The following is a 23,374-nucleotide window of genomic DNA, read 5'->3' on the forward strand; positions in this document are numbered from 1 at the left end:
AACTGGGGCACAATTAGTGAGACAGAGAATAGTAACTAGTGGCGGGGAGGGAGGGGTCTGCAGGGCCAGGCCATGGTAAGGAATTTCGATTTTACTCTAAGTGGGAACCACTGAGGGGTTTTGAGCAGCAGAATGAAAGGGTCTCTCTGGCTGCTGTGTGGAGAACGGAGCACAGGGAGTGAAAGCAGGGAAGGATGCCATGGCAGTGGTCCAGGCGAGAGGTGACAATGTCGTGAACTACTAGGAAGTACTTTGGAGGTAGAGCCAACCAAAACTTGTTGGTGGGATGGCAGGGAAAGGAAAAAGAGGAATCAAGGATGACTCTTGGGTTTTCATCCTGCACAAATGGCGCCCTTTGCTGAGATGGGAAGCCCAGGGAGGGGCAGGTGGGGAGAAGGAAGGGCAGGTGGGAATGAGTCCTTTTTTTTTTTTTTTTTTGGCTGCCCCATGGGGTTTGCGGGATCTTAGTTCCCTGACCAGGGACTGAACCCACGCCCTCTGCAGTGAAAGCACCGAGTCCTAACCACTGGACCGCCAGAGAAGTCCCCTTTTCTGTTTTGTTTTTGTTTGGTTGGTTTTGACTTTTTTTTTTTTTTTTTTTTTGGGGAGTCCATTTTTAGACGTGGCAACTTTGCGATGCCTGTGTTGAATAAACAGCCGAGCCTGGAGCTTCGCGGAGAGCACGGGGCAGGTGGGTGCCCCGCCAGATTATTTATAGCCATGGGACTAGATCACTCACTTAGGGGTGGAGCACAGAAGCTCTGAAATTAATAGTAATAATAGCAGCCACCACTGAGCACCGTGCTAAATACTTTGCATAGATCCTCTCAGTCCTCATAACTCTGAGGTAGGTGCACTGTTATTCCCATTTATAGATAAGAAAATTGGGACTTAGAAATTCTGTCCAAGGGCACACCGTTAAGTGCAAGTTGAGGTTCAAACCCAGCTGGGCAGAGCCGGCGCCCTTAACCATGCACTTACTCCCTCCCCTCAGTGCCTGGTGTCTTCTCGAGGTCACTTAGGGCGGGATAACTGGGTGAAGCTGCCAGAGCAGACCCCTACCGGAGCACAGCCGCCCGGCCCAGAGCGCCCACAGCGATGTCAGCAAGGCCGTCGCCACTGAAATCTAAGCCACCTGCCACCGACGTGCCGAAGTACTGCAGTCCTGGGGCCACCACTGAGGCTCTGATCCTCTGTGGATCGAGAAACACAAGGTGTCAGGGAGGGAAAGGGGTTTCCTTTTGGTTTAATTCAATCAGCAGATTAGCCTTTGTCCCCACCCCAGGGAGCCATCAGCTGAGGAACTGGGAAGAAAACGTCAAGGTTCTCCCAGGGAGGCTTGAAGGGGGGTGGGGCTTGACAGGGAGAGTAAGGACAGCAGGGGGTGGGGAAGAGTAGGGTCGTCCCAGGAAACAGTCAGGGGTCAGTGCAGTGGGCACAGGGAGTACTGGGCACAAGCAGTCCTCATGTGGGGCTGAGGCGAGGGTGGCTCTGAACTACATTTCAGAAACACCACTGAAGCACAGGGTGGAAGATGGGGAAGAGGAAGGAGCCAGGGCAGGGGTGGTGGGGATGGAGAGGAGGGGCTGGATTTGGGAGACAGCAGGATCTTTAGGAGGCAGAGGCTGATGCGTTGAGCTGAGGTCCGGGATTAGCCCGGGTTTCTGCTGTTAGCAGTGGAGGGGTAGGGCTCAGAGGAGCAGCAGGTCTAGGGGGAAGAGGATGCTTTCAGTTGGGCATCCTGAGAGTGAAATGCTGGAGGCCATCCAGGTGAGGGGCTCAGGAGCAGCTGGACACACAGGACTGAAGCTTGGAGAGAAGCTGCAGCTGGATGTGAGTGAAAGTGCCCATAAAAGATGGAGCGTGGGGTTTCCCTGGTGGCGCAGTGGTTGAGAGTCCGCCTGCCGATGCAGAGGACACGGGTTCGTGCCCCGGTTTGGGAAGATCCCATATGCCGCGGAGCGGCTGGGCCCGTGAACCATGCCACTGAGCCTGCGCATCCAGAGCCTGTGCTCCGCAACGGGAGAGGCCACAACAGTGAGAGGCCCGCGTACGCAAAAAAAAAAAAAAAAAAAAAAAAAAAAGAGGGAGCGTGGAAGCTGGCAATGGATTCCTGGGGGGTGAGAGCTAGGCCTGGGGGGGGGGGAGGGGTTGGGTGGGAGACAGGAGCCAGAGAAGGGACAGAGAGAGGAAAGAGGATCTGAGGCAGGTCCATGGTCAGGAATGCCAAAGAAGGAGGGAGTCACAGGTCAGGAAAGTACATGGATGTTGCCACAACCTCTAGCCCCACTGGAAGGGTCTGAGGTGAGAACCTCCAAGTGACTTCTGTCCTTCAACCCTCTGGGACCTGCCTGGCACTTAGAACTGGAGCTGGCTTGGGTCCCAGGCCATCATATCTGGGGAAGGTCAGAGTCCCAGAGTAGAGGCAAGAGAGAGCCCTGCGGATCACCTGTGGCTGGCTGGTAGCGAGGTCAACCAGCTGGTTGGTAGAGCGTCCATTGTAGATGTACACGCTGCCGAAGCCTACACCATCATCTGCCCCAAAGTCTTCCAGGGGGGCCCCGATGGCCACATCTGTGAGCTCATCCTGACTGATATCCCCCACTGTCGCCATGGCAAAGCCAAATCGCGCATAAGTTAACCTGGGGTGGCCACTCAGCGTGCGTACCAAGGAGAAGGAACCATCCTGTGAGGCAAAGAGGCAGCTCAGCCCTCAAGACAGGGATGCGGGGTGCCCACCCCACTGCCACCCCAGGGAGCATGCTCAAGGACTTGTTGATTCTGATTCTCCAGCAGGGAGGGAGCCTGTGGCTCAGAAGAGGCAAGAGACCTTCCCAAGTCTGCACAGTGAGTGAGCGGTGAAGCTGGAGTCCTCCTGCCTTGCAGTCCAGGACCAAGAGCTGCAACCCTCTGCTCCCATGATTGGGGTACTGGGCTGGCGATCAGGAGGCCTGGCTTCTCGCCTTGGCTCCACCACACACTTGCTCTGTAAACTGAAGCAAGTCTCCACATCACTGAGCCTCAGTTTTCTCATCTGTAAAATGGGAGTAACAGCTACCTCCCACAGTTACTGTGAGAAACAAGTGAGATCACAGACAGGATGTGCTTTGTCAACCGTACAGCTATTTGCGATGTCATCATCCTCAACATGAGATGATGGGGTGGGGAAAGTAAGAAAGTGGGGGAGGGGACGGAGGGAAGCAGTCGCCCCACCAGGCTGCCATCCACCCTGAGCTCCCCATCTCCGCCCTCTGGTGCAAGGCGGGGCCGGGGCGCTCCCAGCCTCTGTCACCTCGGCCCCAGGCCGAGCAGCCACAGCCTCGGCCAGCTTGCGAAGATGGCGACTGTCCCACCTGCTCGTTCACACGGTACATGTAGACTCTGCCCTCCTCGCCTTGCACGTGGTAAAACGGGGCGGCCACCAGCAACAAGTCTGTGGTCCCATCCATGTCGACGTCCACAGGGCACAGCTCAGAGCCAAAATAGGACCCCATCTACAGGCCAGAGGGAACGCAGCTCACAGGGAGTGCCGGGGAGGCAGCCGCCACCACCAGAGCCCTCAGCAACGCTAGGCCTCTGCTCCTGCTCTTCCTGGGCCACCAGCTTCGGGTCAGACCAGATCAATGTGTTCACCAGAATAACACAGGAGACTGGGTGAACAGCCTGACCCCCCACGATGAGGGAAACCAGCTGGCGCTCAGACACGCAGAGCCGGGGCAGAGGCTGAGTTCTGAGACCTGAGTTCTGCCCAGGCTGGGTCCCCAACCCACTGTGTGCCCTGGAGCCCACCCCTTTCCCTCGGGGACCTCCAGATCCCTATCTGTAATAACGGGGGCGGGGGTCCTTCTCCAGCAGTACCTGCTCGCCCTCCAGCACTGGTACAAAGTTGGCCTCTTTGCTCTCCTTCCGGAGCTCAAACACAGCCCCTTGCTGCTTGTGCTGTGGAGCCCCTGCCACATAGGAGAGGCCACAGGCCTTGTGCAGCACCGCCACCGAGTAACCTGGGGGGGGGGATGTGGAACTGTGATCAGGATCTCCCACCGGGCCACTCCTGTGCCCCGCCCCCCTTCCCAGCCAGGACTTCGAAGTAGCTTGGGCAGGGAGGCAAACATGGAGAGACTATCTTCCTCATCCTTTTAAAATCGTCAGCGGTGGCTCTACTTACCCATGCGGCTGCTCACACACGTGTGTCCCACTATACAGATGGGACAGACACACACGATCATACACACAGCTTCACTCAAAATACACTCCACACACGTTCATCACAAACGCAGTGCATGAAGACTGAGGAGGGGTGAAGGGTCACGCACCGCCATTACTAATGGAGAGGCCCTACCTCCCGAGGCAGCTGCCAGGACCTGGCGCTTTGGTACCAAGCAGGCCTAATTCTCAGCCTCAGGCTCCCTAAGTGGGGCCCTTCCCTCAGTCCATGTGACCGACCTGGGCCCTCCCCAGCTAGGAAGTGCACTGCAGCCTGTGCCCCTGTACAGGCCCCGCCCACACCCAGGTAGCCTCCAGGCCCCGCCCTCACCCAGGTAGCTGTACTGCACAGCCTTGGCATCCACCGCCGTCTGGTTCAGGAAGCGGCCCTTGCGGCTGCTCATGTTGTAGAACAGCGTGCCCCCCGACCAGTCGAAGGCCCCTACAGCACCGAGCAGCACCTGCCCCTGCAGGGGACAAGGGTTGGCGGCCATCTGAGCGGGAGGGACCCAGGGCCAGCCAGGGTGGCGTCAGGTCTACCTGCCAGCACAGCAAACCTTGCAGGGGGGATGAGGGGCATTCGGTGCACCCGGCCAGAGACGTAGGAGGAAGGCGAGAGGCAGACACTGGGTTCCTGCCTTGTACCCCATGACCCTGTCAGGGCAGCTGTCCCTCCAGTACCAGCAACCCCTGGGGCAGAAATCCAACCCGGGGCCCAGATGTTGAGCATTTAAAAAAGTATGACTGAGGGACTTCCCTGGTGGCACAGTGGTTAAGAATCCACTTGCCAACGCAGGGGACACAGGTTCAAGCCCTGGTCCGGGAAGATCCCACATCCCGCAGAGCAACTAAGCCAGTGCGCCACAACTACTGAGCCTGTGCTCTAGAGCCTATGAGCCACAACTAGTGAGCCCTCATGCCACAATTACTGAAGCCTGCGTGCCTAGAGCCCATGCTCCACAAGAGAATCCCCCACTCGCTGCAACTAGAGAAAGCCCACGTGCAGCAACGAAGAGCCGACACAGCCAAAAATAAATAAATTAAAATAAATTTTTTTAAAAAAAGTACGACTGGGCAAAATGGGGCTCATGTCCTCCAAGTCTGCACAGCCTGAGTCTGGCACCCAAGGCCCACCTGTGTCGAGTGATGTGCTAACTGGGCTTCCACCACATGCAGGGACGGTGTCCTCACTGCCCGTCTGTGGGGAACAGGGCCTCTGGTGGGGAGAAGTACCCGGCTTGGTAGGCAAGCCCACCCAGGGCTGGGTGTTACCAGTCTGTGTTAAGGAAGCTGCTTAATCCTTGAGCGCAGGACGAAATGACCTCCTGTTATAAACAGGGCCACTCTCTCCTCGACCTCAAAGGGCCAGGTTAGGGCGAGCACACAGAAGTGTTTCCCTTTGTCCTAAAATGGCTCTTTCATGGGACTTCCCTGGTGGTCCAGTGGTTAAGACTTTGCCTTCCAATGCAGGGCACGCAGGTTTGATCCCGGGTTGGGGAGCTAAGATCCCACATGCCTCGGGGCCAAAAAACCAAAATATATAAAACAGAAGCAATATTGTAACAAATTCAATAAAGACTTTAAAAATGGTTCACATCAAAAAATCTCTATGAAAAAAAAAATCTTAAACTGGCTCCTTCAGAGGCCTCAGCACAGGGCACTGAGAGCCAGGGGACCCTGAGTCCCTGGGAGTCGCCGGGGCCCCTCCTCTGTGGAGAGCCTGCCTGGTGCTGAGTCGGCCACGTACCTCGTCCAGGATCTGGGCGCTGAACCCGACCTGTGCCAGCTGGTAGTGGAGGGCATCTCCGACCGTGCCTGGAAGCCAAGAAGCCCAGTGAGACTGCTGTGGGCCAAGGTGAAGGGAGAAACCAAGTCGGGGAAGGGTCCGGCTTGGCCTCTTCCCAGAGGGAAGGAGGTTCTGGTAGGATGGGACGAGCATCAGGTTGGAGTAGAGATCCGGGTCCTGCTTTAGCAGCTACTGGCAGCATAGCTGGGAAGAGGGCCATCCCCTCCCTCTTCCTGGGCCTCAGTTTCCTCACCTGGGAGCTCCTGGGAGCAGGAATCATGCCCCAGTCACCCTTCTTCCTCCAGCACCAGAAAGAGCTTCTCATCAGAGTTTCATGGAATTTGGGGGAAGTGAGGAAGGCTGGGGATATTGTTGCCTTTTTAGAGATGGAACAGCTGAGGCTCAGAGAGGTGACAGGAGTTGCCAGAGTGCCACATGGAGGGAGGACAGGAGTAGGGCTGGAGCGTGGGCCTCGGGCCTCCTGCTGAATGCCGAGGGGGCTGCCACACAGGGGTGGCCAGGGACCTGGAGCCTCACCTTCCACGCTAATGATGCTCTGCTGCAGTTTGCTCAGCAGCCCATCCAGCGCTGCGTAGTTGGTCACCTTGAAGGCATGGTCCTCATCGGGGTCCGAGGCGATCAGCTTCAGCTCGTTGTACGCCCTAGTTTTATTAAATGCATCTCCCACCTGCACAGAGGCCCTGGGTCAGTGGGCCAGCACCGCGAGGGCTCTCCAGGCCTCCTTCTTTCCCTGCTCCCTGTTCTCCCACACACTCTACGTGTGTTTTCCTGAACACACCAGCTCCTCACCCCTGCCCACGCTATTCCCTCTGCCTGCAGAGCCCTTCCCGCCTCCCCTGTGCCCCACGTCAGCTACTCCTCTTTGTCCTCCGAGACTCAGCTCAGCACCCGCTCCTCCTGGAACCTTCCCTGACATCCCTCCTGTGGGCTCCCAGGGTGTCCACTGCTGTCCCCATCACTGCTGGGCGAGTGAGCTGTGACCACCACTGGGAAATGAGCCGTCTGTGGGGAAGACCCTGAGTGGGGTGGGGAGTGCGGGGTGCATAGGACACGGGGGCTGAAAGAAGAGAAGTTGGTGAGTGTTTGTGAGTGCAGCAGGGTTTGGGTAAGCTGCTTACCGAAGCCCTTCTAGGAGCCCTGGCTTCTCCCCACCCCAGGCTGCACAGGGTCACGAGGTACCCCCAGCACCTAGTTCTTACCCCAATGGCAAAGCGCTCAACACCTTGCATCTTTGTGGAGTCGATGACAGCTGTGAGGTTGAGGGGGTCCCCGAATATGTCCCCATCAGTGAGCACCACCATGACCTTGGATGCCTTTTCTCTGGAGCCATGGCTTGGTGTGAAGATGTTGTCTCTAAATCGGGGAGAGTAAAGGGAAAGAACTTTGCCAAAGGGATGACTGAGCCCTGGGGAGATTTTATTCACTGACCTGTTTTAGAATTGAAGAGGATTAAGGAGCCCTCCTGGGAGAACAAAGGCCCAGAGAGGGGTGGTGACGTCCCTGGGTACACAGCTGCGCGGGTGGAGGTGAGGCTGCAACACAGGTGTTCTTACCCCTCACCTGCTCCCAATAGAAAGGTGCTGGACAACTAGAGAAAGCCAGTGCACAGCAACGAAGACCCAATGCAGCCAAAAATAAGTAAATAAATAAATTTATTTTAAAAAAAAGAAAAAGAAAGGTGCTGGACAGCACTGGAGTCTATTCCTCGTGTGTATGTGTGGGAATAATAATGATATTAAAAACAGTGGCTAAGATTTACATAGAACTTAGATGCCAGGCACTCTGGTATGCACCGTACATATTTTAAGGCAAGTATTATTATTATTATTATTATTATTAATCATTATTACTGGCAGCTTGCAGGATCTTAGTTCCCCGACCAGGGACTGAACCCTGGCCTCAGCAGTGAAAGCGCCAAGTCCTAACCACTGGACTACCAGGGAATTCCCTATTATTCTCATTTTAAAAGTGAGAAAATTGAGGCTTCCCTGGTGGCGCAGTGGTTGAGAGTCCGCCTGCCGATGCAGGGGACGCGGGTTCGTGCCCCGGTCCGGGAAGATCCCACGTGCCGCGGAGCGGCTGGGCCCGTGAGCCATGGCCGCTGAGCCTGCGCGTCCGGAGCCTGTGCTCCGCAACGGGAGAGGCCACAACAGTGAGAGGCCCGCGTACCGCAAAAAAGAAAAGAAAAAAGAAAAAAAAGTGAGAAAATTGAAGCATAGAGCGGTTAGGCAACTCGCCCAAGGTCTCACGAGTACAAACTGTAGCTGGGATTGAACCCAGGGAGCCTGCCCACTAAGCCCCTCTGATAAGCACCGTGCCCTACTGCTGCTCGCAGGAGGAGTCTTTGGAAGAATTTTTGGAGGACCGTCTTGGGGCGTCATCTATCAGCCAAGGCTGGGTGGGAAGACCTCACAGTGTCCCCTTTCACCAAGGAAGAGCCTGAGCCCTGACCCTCTCCTCTACACAGTCTGTCCAGCCACCTTCCCCAGGTAGGACGCCTCAGAGCCTCTGGGCGGGGCCGTGGACTGGCACTCAGCAGGTGGACAGGTAATTCTGTTGCCCTCACACTCACAGGACATGCTGCATGGCAGAGGCAGTCTTGGTGACACTCCCCACTTGAGTGATGTTCTGGACTCTGGCGAGGGACGCTGTAACGTCTTGGCTGTCCTGAAGGTCAAGCTCTGTCTGGATGACTTCCCCATACTGCACCAGGGCAAAGTTGCACTGCAGGGGAGGGGCCGAGAGGGAAGGAGTTTGGCAAAGTTGCCCAAGGCCACCCCTGCCCCTTAGATGGCTCCGCCTGGAAGCAGTGGAAGAATCCACTCATTCCTCCTAGTTTCTGGGCAGGAGGAAATACTCAGGCAGAGGGAAATCTCTAAGCCAGTGGGGGTGGAGGAAGGTATGATAGTAATGGCTCCCAGTGAATCACAGACTTCTCCTTGAATCCATGTCCCTGTGTAGTCCCCCTCTTCCACACTGACTCCAGGATAGGCCAGGTGACTTGCTTTGGCCAATGGGACATCAGCAAATGTGATATAATCAGAGGTTTGGAAAGTGCTTGCCATGAAAGAGTTGGGCTGGGCTGCTGGAGACACATGGTCCAGACAAGCAAGGGCATCTTAGGGTCTAGTCAAACAACCAGATGTCTGCAGCTGCAGGAATAACTCTAGGCAAGACCAGCAAAAGAACCACCCAGCTGAGCCCAGACCGAACAGCTGACCCATAGAAGGAGAGCAGATCGCTGGTGCATGTTTTGAGGTGGTTTGTTCCCAGCGGTAGATAACACACAAGCTGTGTGAGTCCAGCCCTTAGGGAAGCCCACCTCAAAGCACTTCTCATAGATGTTCTTCATCATGTTGGAGATGAAGTCTTTAGCTCTCTGGAAGTCTGGGGGATCGATGCTTCCTGAGCCATCCAGGATGATGGCGATCTCGGTGCCTGGGCCAAGACAGGGAACAGGTCAGGAGTGGGCTTGGCATCTGGGGCAGGAGTGAGGGCAACTCGTCCTGCCCTGAAGGGCACCCACCCAGTTCAAGCCCTGAGGGCTCAGTTTAGGGAGGGCATCGGTGCCACTCCCAAGAGTGAAGCCTTGTCTCAGAGGCAGAGAGAGAGCCCGAACCTGCTCAGGCTCTGCCTTGCTGCGTGAGTCACTCCCAGCACCCCCACTCTCTGGGCCTCAGTTTTCCCAGCTGTAAGATGGAGAGAGACAGGGCTGGGACTGGCCAGGCCTGCAGAATCCAGCCACTGCTCTCCATCTCTTGGACCTAGGCACACCTCAGCCCTGGAGGTCTCCAGCCTAGGGAGTCAGCTCTGACAGCCCTGGGAGCGACCAGATTTGCCTCTTCTCACCAGCTGCCTCCTCGTCCTCGTCCTCTGTCTCCTCCTCCTCCACCTTCAATTCCCGGCGCAGCCTGGCTGTGTTCTCCGTGCTGCCTTTTTTGTTCCTGGAGCAGTCTCCAGCATCCACAGGGGCATCAGGGTCCAGTAATTTTTCTTTAAAAAGTACACATGGAAAAGCTCCGAGTCAGATGGCCTCCTCGTTCACCTCCAGGTAAGCCTGCTCTTAGCTCTGCCCTGGTTCCTTCACATGGGGCCTAAGCCTGCCTTGCCCTCTCCGGGCCCGTGTCCCTCTGCATCTACCACGGGCTGGCGCCTCTTCTTGCAGACCCCAGGATATCCCTTCAGACCTGTCCAACGAGGGTCCAGTCCTTACCAAGGTCGGAGAAGTAGACCTGGGCACGGGGACGGAGGTCAGGGGCCAGCAGGATGCAGTTGCCTGTGAGCTCTGAGCTGAGGCTCTGGGGCCACCGGGTCGTCACTTGAATGCAGACCTAGAGGAGGGGGAGAAAGGAGGGGAAAGCCCGGGTCACCCCCAGCCCAGGCCCCCTCGTCACAGCCACACCCACACCCCCCCGTCAGAATCCAGTGGCTCAACCAGGCAGGGGACGCAGGAACAGCGTGCTCACCCCTCCCCAGGGGTAGGAGTTGCTGCCAGGGTCAGTGTGCTGGGTCACACGGAGTACCCAGCTCAGAGCCACTGTCAGCCCTGGGGCTGCCGGGGATACAGCTGGGCCCAGCCCTGAGAATAACACGCCAGTCAGGACTGGTATCCACCACGGTCAACCACAGGGGTAGCACCAGCTCCCCAAGGCCCTCCACCCTCCCTCGCCACGCATACTCACCAAAACACCATGGTGGTTCCGGACAACTGTCACTCCACGGTACCTCCCCTTTGGGATGGGGACATTCTCTGAAACAGTGAGGCCCAGGTAAGGAGGGAGGAATGCTGGGAGGCAACCCAGGAGCCAAGGTCAGAGGGCACAGGGCCATCTTGGTCAAAGCCCCATGAGGAAGAGCTGGCCACTCAGAGCAACCTCTAGAAGCTAGATGCGGGGGGCCTTCAAGGACAGGCCTCTCTCCCAGGCTCATTTGGCGTCTCATTCAACATATGCCCTGTGATGTCTGCTCTGTGCCCAGCCTGCGACAGATGGTGATAGGGATCCAGAAACATTGAGACCTGGTGCTGGTCGTCCAGGGGCCCCTGGGCTGCTGGGCAGCTGGCAGGTGTGTGCAGCACCAGGGAGGAATGGCAAGAGGCTGGGGGACTGGCCCTAGAATCCAATGAACTCTCCCCTCTCCAAGTCCTGTCTCTGGGGAATCTTACTGCCCCACATCCCCAGGGGCAGAAGTGCAGCTCCTTCCCCTCCCGCCCCACTGTGGGCCTCAGGACACTTGCATTTCTGAGTCCCAGGATCACTCAGTCACCCTGCCGGACCGTGTGCCCTTCTGATGCAGAGATGGAGGCTGTTCAACACAGCGCCTCCCACAGAGACCAGCACTCCACCTGACATGGCCCAACGGTCGTCAGCAAAGTGGGCCTTCAGTTGGGCTGGGCAGGATGGGAGGAGTTTGGTCAACGAGCGAATTAGGTCCATTCCTTTGTTCATTCAAACAGCATTATTGAGCACCTAATATATGGCAGACCCCATGCTAGGCGCTAGGATGGCCACAGTTAGATTGCAGGGGCGCAGGGCGGGGGTGGGTTCCATTGAGGCGTGGTGAGTTGCGGTAGGTTGGGTTTTGGAATTGGGTGGAGTTGGGTTTGCATCTGTGGTGCTGCTCAGATGCGTGACCTTAGTCATAGTGGAAACCAAAGGACTTCTCTGAACTGTAGCTTTCCCTTCTGTAAAATAGTGTGGTTTTAAGGGTTAAAAGTCCGCGAACCACTTAGCAGAGCGTCAGGTGACTCTGTAAGCACTCCATCCATTTTAGGTTTCATTTTTGTTGTTAGGATTGGGTCCGGAAAGGTGGGCTGGGGGTTAGGGTTGGGTGGGGATGGGATTGGGCACCAGATGGAAGGCTTGCTGTGGCTGGTGGTGGAGGCTAGGGTGGAGAGACTGGAATGGTTGGGCTGGATGAGTGGGATTCCTAGAAAGGAGGTCCTGGGAGCATTCCCGGGAGCAGGGGCTGACTTACCTACTGGCTGGCAATGGAGCTCATCCTGAATGAGGGAACACTGATACAGGGGCCTTGCCGTCCTGCTGGTCCTGGGGCTGGTTACCAGGAGCCTGAGCGAAAGAGTCGGCAGCAAAGTTGAGCTGGTCAGCGATTCCCTTTTCCTCCCTACCTGCCCAGACACAGTCCTTCCATTCCAGGCCCACAGACCCACAGGTTCCCTGTGGGGAAAACTATGGAGAAGACCAGACCTGGAAAGGCGGGCAGGCTCCCAGCCCAGGATGGTGGATCTGCCTTACAAGGGAGGCATGGGCTCAACCTTTGCACAGCTCCAGGCAGGAAATGGCTAAATGCATCCCCTCTCTGCCTGCTGGCCCACCCTGACAGAAATGGGGTGATATTGGTGGTAAATAAACACTCACTGCTCTTTGATGGCGGTGGGGGGAACCAGGAAGCCACCAGCAGCACAGTTGCTTCTGCTGGGGACAGAAGCCTTCCTTCTGTTGCCTTCCTAGTGGCTGCAAGGGCGCCTGCCCCACCTGGCCCCAGTGACAGCACTTCCTGAGAAGAGCACACTTGTGCCCCTCTCCTAGGGGCAGGTCAGAACTGGAGGTTCTGGGCCCCTCAGCCTGGTTAAGGCAGCCTCAGGAGACGTGATTCCCAATGGCAAACTCTGCCCCCTGCCCAGGGAGACAGCAGAGAGCCAGCGTCAGCCTAAACATTCCGTGTGCATGCTGCCCAGGGAGGATCAGGGCTGCCCCGAGACAGGGAGAGAGCTCCCCATCCTAGGAGCTGTGAGTAGGGGGTGTTGGGGAAGGGGCCCGAGGCTGAGCTTGGTAACACTGAACCAAGTCCAAGGTTTTATGCTGAGGGCAGTAGGCAGCCACGGAGGACTTTATAAAGGGGAAGCTTTATAAAGGGGAAGCTTTATAAAGGGGATGAGACAGGTCATGATGAGTTACAGTGGTTTGGGGGCCAGGAACGAGGTCATGTTTCCCCTTCCTCATCTCCCGTTACTTGACATTTAAAAAAAATATGAAATGTATCATTCACTTATCTCCATGGGTGACAGGATAATAATAAAATCTACACCTGTGTGTGTGCCCTACGCAGCTTACCCCAGCCCAAGCTGACTTCCACCCCTGACGGGTCCTGTCAAGGTCAGCGGTGGTCCACACATCGTCAGATCCAAGGGACACCTTTCTGCCCTCATCTTCCTCAACCTCTCAACAGCCCGGGGCAGAAGTAACCGTCTCTCCCTTGAACCACTTTCTTTCTGGTTCCCCTGACCTCTCTCACTACTCCTTCTCAAACTCCTTTGCTTGCTCATTCACTGTCTGACTTCTAAATGTCACTGGTGTCCCGGGGCTGGGTCCCTGTTTTCCTCGCCCACACACTCTCCCTGGTGATTGATCCCCCCTCCAATCCCTTGCTTCCGTACACCTATCAATGCTGACATTCCCACCTTTATATCTGCAATGCTAGCATCCCTCCACCAGAAGCCAGACCAGCGCAGCTCTAGAAAGCAGAATAATGACCTGCCCCGCCCAGAGAAGTCCATGTCCTAACCCCCCGAGCCCAGGAATACGCTACTTTTTATGGCAAAAGGGACTTCGTAGATTAAGCTAAAGATCTTGTGCTGGGGAATTTATACTGGATTATCTGGGTAGGTCCAATGTAATCACGAGGGTCCTTATCAGACCCTTTAAAAATGGAGGAAGGGGCCACAAGCCAAGGAATGCAGGCAGCGCCTAGAACCCAAAGGAAGTGAGGAAACAGATCCTCCCCTTGAGGCTCTAGAAGGAACACAGCCCTGCTAATGCCTTGATCTCAGCTCAGTAAGACCCTCTTTGGACATCTGACCTCTAAAACTGTAAGATAGTCATTTGTGCTGTTTTAAGCCACTAAGTTTGTGATGAATTGTTACAGCAGCCCTAGGAAACTAATAAACAACTGCCCATTGTCTATTAGGCATCTCAAACTTAGAACGTTCGAAACAGAACTATGGTCTTGCTCTCCATCGCCTGAACTGAACCGTTCCATCTTCCCTGACACGATACATGGCACCACCAACCACTATATTCTGAAGTCCAAAGCCTGGGGGCACCCTTGCTTCGTCTTTTCACTCATCCCCTTCATCAAATCCATCAGTAAACCCTGTTGGTTCTTCCTCCAAACTATATCTAGAGAACATCTCTTCTCTCTGTTTCCCCTGCCACCATCATCTTGCCTGGTGTGTAGTAATAGCCCCCTGTTATTTTTTTCTGTTGTTTGTTTTTTAAATTTGCTCTTGGGACTTCCCTGGTGGTCCAGTGGGTAAGACTCCGAGCTCCCAATGCAGCGGGTCCGGGTTCGATCCCTGGTTGGGGAACTAGATCTCACATGCATGCCGCAACAAAGATCCTACGTGCCTCAGCTAAGACCGGCGCAGGCAAATAAATAATAAATAAATATTTGTTTAAATAAAATAAAATAAGTATACCCTTGTAGATGACACCACGTCACTGCCCTGTTTCAGCTGCCTCCCGTGCACTTAGGTGAAGAGTCCACAGCCCTTGCTGCAGCCCACGGGGCCCTGCACCATCTAGCACCTCCCCACCGCTGAGACTCCCCTCCTGCTCCTTTGCTCTCCAAGCTCTAGCCCCGCACTGGCTGGCTTCCGTTCCTAGGCTGCCCCCAGCTCTTTCCCGGCTTGGGCCCTCTGCCTTGCTGCGCCCCCTCTCTCCCCAACCTGGCTCATTCTCATTCCTTGGCCTCGCTTAACTGTCACCTCCTCACAAATGCTTTCTCCAGCCAGCCTCACCTCACAACCCAGTTACTCCGCTCTGCATCGTCCCATTTATTTCCTTCCCAGAACTTGTTCCCGTTTGATAGCATCCTGTTTACTTGTTTACTGTTTATTATCAGTCTCTCCCCCTAGACTCTAAGTTCCCCAAGGAAACTTATGGTCTACGGGGAGAGGAGCTTGGTAACAGTGAACCAAGTCCAAGACCTCACAAGTTCCCCAAGTTCCCCTTGCCTCTCGTTTGCCATGTTATTTCCAGCACCTGGAACAGTGGCTGGCACAGAGCAGGGGTTTGGTAAACATCTGTTAAATGACGACTGAACAACAGCCGAGGCAGCACATGAGGGGGCTAATCTGGGGCAAGGCTGAGGGGCAGAGAACCACGTGCAGCTGAGCTCTGTGGGCTTGCAGCTGAGCCCCTAAATTAGGTCGCCTGCTCAACAACGTCGCCTCTTTCCGCAGACCCCTCCCAGCCTGAGCCTCAGCCCTGGGCCCAGCACCTTATTCTCTGCTCCCCCGTAAAGGTGGGCTCAGAACTGGGATCCAACCCAGCCACGTCTTGGTGGGGTAGGTGCAGGCCTGGAATAGCCTCAGCTCTCCTTCCTCCTTTAGGCCTTGGCCCAAGCTGTTTCTTCCGCTTGCAATGCCTTTCAGCTCCTTTTCCTGCAGAACAATCGTCCCAAGTACCAGCTCCTCAGGAAGCCTTCCCAAAAGAAGGAGCACCTTGACCCCCTCCAAGCCCTCCAGGAAGCCCTCACTACTGGACACCTACACTTATCCCTGGCTTTTTTCCCACCTAGACTGTGAGTTCTTGAGAGACCACCACGTACAGCTGCACAGGCTGTTCACTGCAGAACCCAAGGTTGCCACCCATATCACAGTCACGCGATGCCGGGGGCCCAGGGCCCCGTCTGAGCTGCCTCTGCCGCCCGCCCCTTTAACCACCTCCACCATGGTGGGTGGTCTCTTGATCTCTAGGTTTACCGACTGAGTGGCTGGCAAACTAAACTATAACTGAGCTCACCATCAGCTGACAGCCCCAGGGACCCTATCACACCTGGGCTGAGTGCAGCCCATCTCCTGGCTTCACCCAGCTGTAACTCATCTCTGTCCTCAGAGTCTATTCCCATACCGCCCAGGGGGAAGGCCTCCGTTATATTCCACTCCACCCCGCTGCAGCGGCCAAGTCCATGATGCTGCCAGCCCTGGCTGTTACAACTTACGTAGAAACAACATGAGGAGAGAGAGGCATGTGTGGTCCTTGCACGAGGAGCCCAGCCTGTTCCTCTGCGGCCGGGGTGGCCAGAAGCGCGTTTCCTGCCCTGTGCGGCAGCCCGTGGTCTCAGGCTCCAAGGTTTGAGGCAGGAACCCAGAGGTGCCTCCCACCACATCCTTCCCCGCTGCACGTTCAAACCCGTGAGACCCTCTCTGCTTCAGCAGGTGTCCGGGGAGGTTTCCTTGGGCCCAAGTGGGCTCTTCCCCCCACTCCTGGGGGGCTCGGAGCCTTCTGCTCTGGGTACTTCAAAGTCCCCTCTTCCACTGTGGCGTTTCAGCTTGGCTTTTTTTTTTAATATATAAATTTATTGATTTTATTTATTAATTTTTGGCTGTGTTGGGTCTCCGTTGCTGCACGTGGGCTTTCTCTAGTTGCGGCGAGTGGGGGCCACTCCTCGCTGAGGTGCCCGGGCTTCTCATTGCAGTGGCTTGTCTTGTTGCGGAGCACAGGCTCTAGGCACGTGGGCTTCAGTAGTTGTGGCACGTGGGCTCCACAGTTGTGGCTCACAGGCTCCAGAGCGCAGGCTCAGTAGTTGTGGCACACGGGCTTAGTTGCTCCACCGCATGCGGGATCTTCCCAGACCAGGGCTCAAAAAGGTGTCGCCCGCATTGGCAGGCGGATTCCCAACCACTGCGCCACCAGGGAAGCCTTTGGCTTGGCTTCTGAGGGAGGGGGGTTAAAGTCTGTTGGGTCTGAAGCTGGAGTGGTGAGGGCCCTGCTGGGGTACTGGAGGGAGGAGTACTGGACCATCGGCAGGAGATGGTCACAGCATGGCCGAAACCCAGCCTCGACCTTGATGAGTGCGGGGAGTGCAGGACGCTCACACACTGCAAACTTTGTGAAAACTGAATGCTGACCCAGCGGAGAAGCCACGATCCAGCAATTCCACTGCTGGGCACCCTGTGCCTAATAAAAAGAAGTGCATTCACCCAGTGAAAGAAAGTGCAGAGCTGGGCCGGGGGTGGGAGCGGGGGTTAACTCTCGCCTGGGATGTGCGCGGAAGGGAGCACATGGCTGCAGGGGGCTTATGCGAGGCTGGCCCTGTTCTGCCTCGATCTGGACGCTGCTCACGTGGGTGGCTCACTTTGTGAACATTCGCTGAGCGGCGCTCTGATCACGTGCAGTTTTCTGTGCAATAGTGCAGCAATAGAACTTTATCAAGACAAAACACAGCAATGCTTACCCTTAATTCTTCCTGGAACCAGAACATTCCTAACAACCTTCTCACCGTGCTTCAAGCCTTTCAGGCTCCCCAAACCTTTGTGCCGGCTGACAAAGCACGGCCCACCTCCCCCATCCAATGTCTCATCAGCCACCGACACCTTCCCAGCCCCCGCACCTGGCTCAGGCTGGCTTCCAGACTTCTGACCAAGCAGCCCTCAGCCCCGATTCCCCCTCCCATGCCTTCTCACACTAATTCCTACTCAGCCCCTAAGTCCCAGTGTCAAGGTACATCCTTTGGCTGAAGGACACACGTGCCTCTATGTCCCCAACGCACCCTGGATGTCCCCACAGAGCAGTCTTCACTCCTCCTGTCATCAACCAACTTGTCTGTTTCCCACAAGAGCCTGGGAGCTCCATGAGGGCATGGACTGTCTCCTTTAGTACCTTATCCCCCTAGCTTTGCCTGGCACTGAGCAGATGCTCCAAAAATACTGATGAATGAATGAATGAGTGAATGGGCCCTGCCCTCACCACTTACATCTAATGGTCACCAGCCTCTTCACTGGACAGTGAGGAAATCGAGCATAGGGTCCGAGCCCGCTTGGCTGGCGTGGCCGTGGCCCAGGTCCAGGGCTATGAGGCTGCCTCGGGAGCCACCACTGCCCACCCATCTGCTACCAAACAGAGCTCCACTCAGCCAGGAGCCCTGAGTGCCTCACCTGACTCTGCCCCAAAGCTATCTGGACCCTGGGCTCATGGCTCAGGGTTGCCGGGTCTGAAGGAAACCCCTCACCGTGGACCAGAAGCAAAGCAAAGCAGCGGCAGGTGAGGGGTGGGGTAGGGAACCAGCCAGGGGCAGCTGGGCAGTGGAGCAAGCACAGAAAGAGCCCTGCCACGAACCGGACAGGGAGAGGAAGGGCTGCTCTAGAGTAAGGGAGACGAAAGAGATACAGCCACGATACGCAACACAGGAACTCTGACTGAACCCTGGCTTCAAAATGAGCAGCTCTAAACGTCATCTTGGCGACAACAGGGGACGTTGGAGTGTGTGTCATGACCCTTCACTGCAGAACTTCTCCTAAAACCAAAGACATGTCCCTAAACAGCACACCACCACTACCTCCCTCTGATAGAATCTACATTTGATTTACTTGCTTATTGTCTATTTCCCCCGAGCATAAGGATTTGTGTCTGCTTTGCTCACTACTGTTCCCTCAGGGCCTGGCACAGAGAAGTTGTTATTGTATAAATGCTTGCGGAGTGAATGGCCATGGTATAAATAATTCTACAACTTGCCTTTTTCATTTTACAATGTGTTTCGAGACTGATCCGGTTCATAACCACTGCACTCAATTCGTTCATTTTACCTGCTTTCAGTGTCGCATTGTATGATTCACACCTCATGTCTTCCATTTTTCCGACGATGCTTATTTCAAAACAATGTCCCAGTCAATATCTCTAGGTGTGCCCCAAAAGTTCCCTAGGGTTGGTATCTGGGGGTGGAATCACTGAATCAAGGGCCGCCTGCATCCTCAGCTCTACCTGATACGGCAAAATGATTCTCCCAGGTGGTTATACCAACTCACATTCCTACAAGTTCCTGTTTCACCACAGCCTTACCAGCAGAATGTGATCAGACTTAAAATGTTTTACTTATCTAATGGGTGGGTACAGATGAGAAGTTTAAAATACAAAGTAATGCGTATTGATCTTAAATTTGGCCAGAAATTGTGCCAAACACTTTACGTGCATGAACTCAAATACTCTTTGCAACAACCCTGTGAGGTAGGAAAATAATCACCCCCACTGCAGAGATGAGAAACTGAGGCCGGGGGTTGCATGCCTTGCTATAAATACAGAGCAAAGCTGTCACCGAATCACGGCGACCAGATGCACAGCCTCCTCGTAACCACCACGCCCGCCTGCCTCATATTTTCCATTTAAAGGAAATATTTTCCGTCACTGTCCAAAACTTCTATGTTGAGCACGTTACTTTTGTAACAGACAAAAGAGCCTTGATAAACTTTAAAAGTTTTTTAGCCTCCCCTCCCCCACCCCCGGAGAGGCCAGGGTGAGGAGAGGGGCCAGGGCTGGGAGAACAGGCCCTGAGCTAACGGCCTCTCCCCTGCACGCCCTTCTGAAAGGGGGTTCTCCCCAGGCTGGGGTGTGGGGTGCCGAGGGCTTGTCTGGGGGCCTTCTCAGGCTCCCCGAGGACTCATCAGTCCTCACACACCCCGCCCCGCGCGCCAGGCCCCACTCACCAGGTCTGGTTGGTGCTGGAGTCCTGATGCAGAAGTGAGCTGAGCACGTAGGGGACTCCCTTGGGAGTCACCCAGGTCTGGACCATGTCCACATTGAAGGTGGCCAGGGGAGCCAGGCCTGAAGAGAAAAAAAGAACATTTAACAAAAGAGGCACCATTATTCCATCACATCCTGCATTGCCACTATCCCCATTTTACAGATGAGGAAAGCAAGACTCCCAAGGATTTTTTTTTGGATGAACCACATGGCATGTGGGATCTTAGTTCCCTGACCAGGGATCAAACCCATGCCCCATGCAGTGGAAGTGCGGAATCTTAACCACTGGACCACCAGGGAAGTCCCCCCGCTACCAAGAACCTTTTTTCCATGGGAATAAGACTGGAATGCAGGCGTGTCTGACCCAGAGACCCTGGTCCTCCCACTAAACCAAGCTGTGTTGGCACCAAGACCCCCTCCTCCAGGAGGCCTTCCTTGGTTCTGTCCCAGAGCACTTGCTACCTTCTCACACCTCCCACTGTGCACTTTCTATACCTGCCACGGAGCACATGCTCATCACCGTGTCATGTACCAAAGTTAAAATAGACTACGGGCCCCAGGGTGAGGGTCTGCATACATTCTGTCTACGTACCTGCCCATCAAGTGACCCAAGAGAAAACACATGTCCTCAAAAATACCTCAGAAAAAGAATGTTTATAGCAGCTTTATTTGTAACAGTCCCAAACTGGAAACAACCCAAATGTCCATCAACTGGGGAATCGATAAACTGACGTATTCAGACAATGGAATACTACACAGGAGTAAAAAGGAACGAACAATTGACACACACAGCAAGATGGGTGAATCATGAATATCATTATGCTCAGTGAAAGAAGTCTTACATAAAAGAGTATCTACTGTATGATTCCATTTATATGCTGTTCTAGAACCAGCAAAACTAATCTATAGCAAAAGAAAATATTGCCTGGGCTAATGTGGGATGGGGATTAACTGGGAAGGAGCAGAAAGGAGCTTCCTGGGGTGATGGAAATATCCTATATCTCTACAGGAGTTTGGATTACAAAGGTGTGCATTGCCAAAAATACATCAAATGGTCCACTTAAAATTTGTGTGTTTCACTGTAGGTAAATTTTACCTCAAAAAAAGAACTATAAGGAAACATTGAACTCTAGTTGATATGTATGATGAAATGCTTAGGGATGAAGTGTGCTGATGTCTGCAATTTACATTGAAATGCTTCAAAATATAAGACGGCTTGATGGACGGATAGATGAATATATATGGATGGATGTTTATATATAGATGGATATAAATAAACATATTTTTATATATGTCAATTACAATTGTCAACATTTTGTTATATTTGCACTATGACACACATATTTTACATATACGTAATATACAAAAATATATATATTGTAAAATCTATACATTGTAAAATCTAAGTGTTGTATGTGGCTGTCCACCGCACAAGTTTTTCAAATTTTCTGTACGTTTGAAATTCTTCACTAAAAATTTTGGGGGGAAAATTGATACAGACAGATTGTCCCCCAAAGAGGCTGCACCAATTCATATTCCAACAACAGAATGGAAGGCCTATTTCCTCACAGCACCTCTTGAGCAGACTGTGCGGACCTCCTCATCCTTGTTTTAAAAGAGTATCTCAACATTTTGTTCCCAAACTATTTTTTAGGGCTTCCCTGGTGGCACAGTGGTTAAGAATCCGCCTGCCAATGCAGGGGACACGGGTTTGAGTCCTGGTCCAGGAAGATCCCACATGCCGCGAAGCAACTAAGCCCGTGCACCACAGCTACTGAGCCTGTGCTCTAGAGCCCGCGAGCCACAACTACTGAAGCCCACGTGCCACAACTACTGATCCCGTGTGCCACAACTACTGAAGCCCGCGTGCCCCAATTACTGAACCCGCGTGCCACAACTACTGAACCCACGTGCCACAACTACTGAAGCCCACGCACGCCTAGAGCCCATGTTCCGCAACAAGAGGAGCCACTGCAATGAGAAGCCTGCGCACCTCAAGGAAGAACAGCCCCCGCTCGCCGCAACTAGAGAAAGCCTGCGTGCAGCAACGAAGCCTCAACACACAGCCAAAGAAAAATTAATTAAATAAAATTTTTTTAAAAGCCTAGCTCTTTAAAAAAAAAGAAAATTTGAAAAAAAAAAACTATTTTTTAAATTATGAGTAAAGTCAAGCCTCTTATTATAAGTTTGTTTCCTGCTTATTCATATACATTATCCATTTTTATGAGGTCTTTATTGTTTTCTTACTAATTTATAAGAGCTTTTTGTCCAAAAGAAATTGTCAATGTGTTAGAGACTGTTTCTCACTTAGCTCTTTGTTTGACTGGCTTATATTTTTCCCCACATCTACATTTATTATGTAGTCAAATTATGTTTCCTGTATGACTCGAGTTTTGTGTCACGCTTCCCCACTCAGAGATTATATAATTCACTCATGTTTTCTTCGATATTTTCTTTGTTTCATTTCTTATGCTTGAGTCTTTGATTCATCTAGACTTTATTTTTGCATATATCCAGCTTTACTTTTTCTCCCCCCAAAATGAAATTGTCTCAACATTACTTCTCAAATAGTTCATATTATCCCTGCAGATTTGAAATACCACCTTTATCATTCTCAGAATTCTCATGTGCGTTTTGGCGTCTCCAGGGACTCAGTTCTGCCCCATTGACCTTACTGTCTCCTGCTCGGACACATTCATTAGTCTCCTGACCTTTCTCTTCCAAGACTTCTCCCTCTGGGTACATCCTTTCCGTACCAGTTGCCAGAAAGAATTTTTAAAAGCATGCTACTCCACTGCTTAAAATTCTAACTTCTTGGAAATTAAGCAATGTACTTCTAAATAACCTAGGGCCAAAGATAAAATCATAATGGAAACTTTAAAGTATTTTGAACTGAATGAGAATTAACATAGCACAAATCAAAACTTGTGTGATACAGTTAAAGCAGTGTTTAGAGGAAACGCAGAGCCTTAAATGCATATGCTAAAAAAAAATTAAAAAAAAAAGACAGGCTGAAAACTGGTTATCTAATATTCCATCTCAAAAAGCTAAACGAATAGCAAATCAAGCCCAGAGAGAATACAGGAAGAAATAAAGACATGAGCATATATCAGTGAAATAGAAAACTAACCTACAGTAGGGAAAATCAACAAAGCTAAAGTTTGGTTTTTAGAAAGAGTAATATAACTGATAAAAACCCCTAGCAACACTGATCAAGGAAAAAAAAAAGGCAAACACATAAATTACCAATATGAATGAAAAGAGGACATCAGAACAGAGCCTAAGACATTTATGAAATAATAAGAGGATAGTATATACAACTTTATGCCAGTACGCTTGACAATTTAGGTGAAAAGGACAGATTCTTTGAAAAGTAAATTTACCAAAACTGACAAAAGAAGTGAAATCTGAATAATCCCAAATTTTAAAAACTGAATCCATTAACTCCAGGCCCAGATGGCTTCACAAGTGAGCTCTCCCAAACACGTAAAGAAGCAATACCAATCTTACATGAACTGTTCCAGAGAAGAGAAAATGAGAGAACACTTTCCAATCATTTTGTGGGGCCAGCATGACATTGATATTAGCACCTGACAAGAGCGACACATGAAAGGAAAATTAGCCATCTCTCTCTTTAACGTAGATGCAATACTGCTAAACAAAACATTAGCAAATCAAACCCAGGGGTATATAAAAAGCATAATACCTTACAACCAAGTGGAGTTTATTTCAGGAATGCAAGAGAGGTGTGACATTCGGAAAGAATCAATTTATTTATCACGTTAACAGAAAAAAGAGGAGAAAAAAAATCATACGATCATTATGATAGATGCTGAAAAAGGTTATTTGATAAAATACAATACTGATTTGTAATTTAAAAAATTCA

The 23,374-nt window shown here is 52.8% G+C and overlaps 1 protein-coding gene across 1 annotated transcript in view; it reads right to left on the reverse strand.

Moving 5' to 3' along the window:
* Nucleotides 1-23,374, reverse strand: part of ITGAE (integrin subunit alpha E) — a 68,735-nt gene that overhangs the window by 25,701 nt on the left and 19,660 nt on the right. Inside the window, exons 2-16 of the mRNA XM_027130695.1 lie at nucleotides 19,452-19,569; nucleotides 11,987-12,078; nucleotides 10,693-10,760; nucleotides 10,224-10,341; nucleotides 9,860-10,003; nucleotides 9,333-9,448; nucleotides 8,583-8,734; nucleotides 7,210-7,363; nucleotides 6,527-6,677; nucleotides 5,951-6,018; nucleotides 4,535-4,670; nucleotides 3,859-4,001; nucleotides 3,354-3,494; nucleotides 2,450-2,686; nucleotides 1,063-1,193 (exon numbers count right to left, since the gene is read on the reverse strand). Coding sequence (XP_026986496.1) covers nucleotides 1,063-1,193; nucleotides 2,450-2,686; nucleotides 3,354-3,494; nucleotides 3,859-4,001; nucleotides 4,535-4,670; nucleotides 5,951-6,018; nucleotides 6,527-6,677; nucleotides 7,210-7,363; nucleotides 8,583-8,734; nucleotides 9,333-9,448; nucleotides 9,860-10,003; nucleotides 10,224-10,341; nucleotides 10,693-10,760; nucleotides 11,987-12,078; nucleotides 19,452-19,569 — 1,969 coding nt within the window. The remainder of the gene's footprint in view (nucleotides 1-1,062; nucleotides 1,194-2,449; nucleotides 2,687-3,353; nucleotides 3,495-3,858; nucleotides 4,002-4,534; nucleotides 4,671-5,950; nucleotides 6,019-6,526; nucleotides 6,678-7,209; nucleotides 7,364-8,582; nucleotides 8,735-9,332; nucleotides 9,449-9,859; nucleotides 10,004-10,223; nucleotides 10,342-10,692; nucleotides 10,761-11,986; nucleotides 12,079-19,451; nucleotides 19,570-23,374) is intronic.

The sequence above is a fragment of the Aethalodelphis obliquidens genome, unplaced genomic scaffold (assembly GCF_003676395.1).
Source record: "Aethalodelphis obliquidens isolate GAN/ISIS:26980383/991018 unplaced genomic scaffold, ASM367639v1 scaffold38, whole genome shotgun sequence".
NCBI classification, from domain to species: Eukaryota; Metazoa; Chordata; class Mammalia; order Artiodactyla; family Delphinidae; genus Aethalodelphis; species Aethalodelphis obliquidens.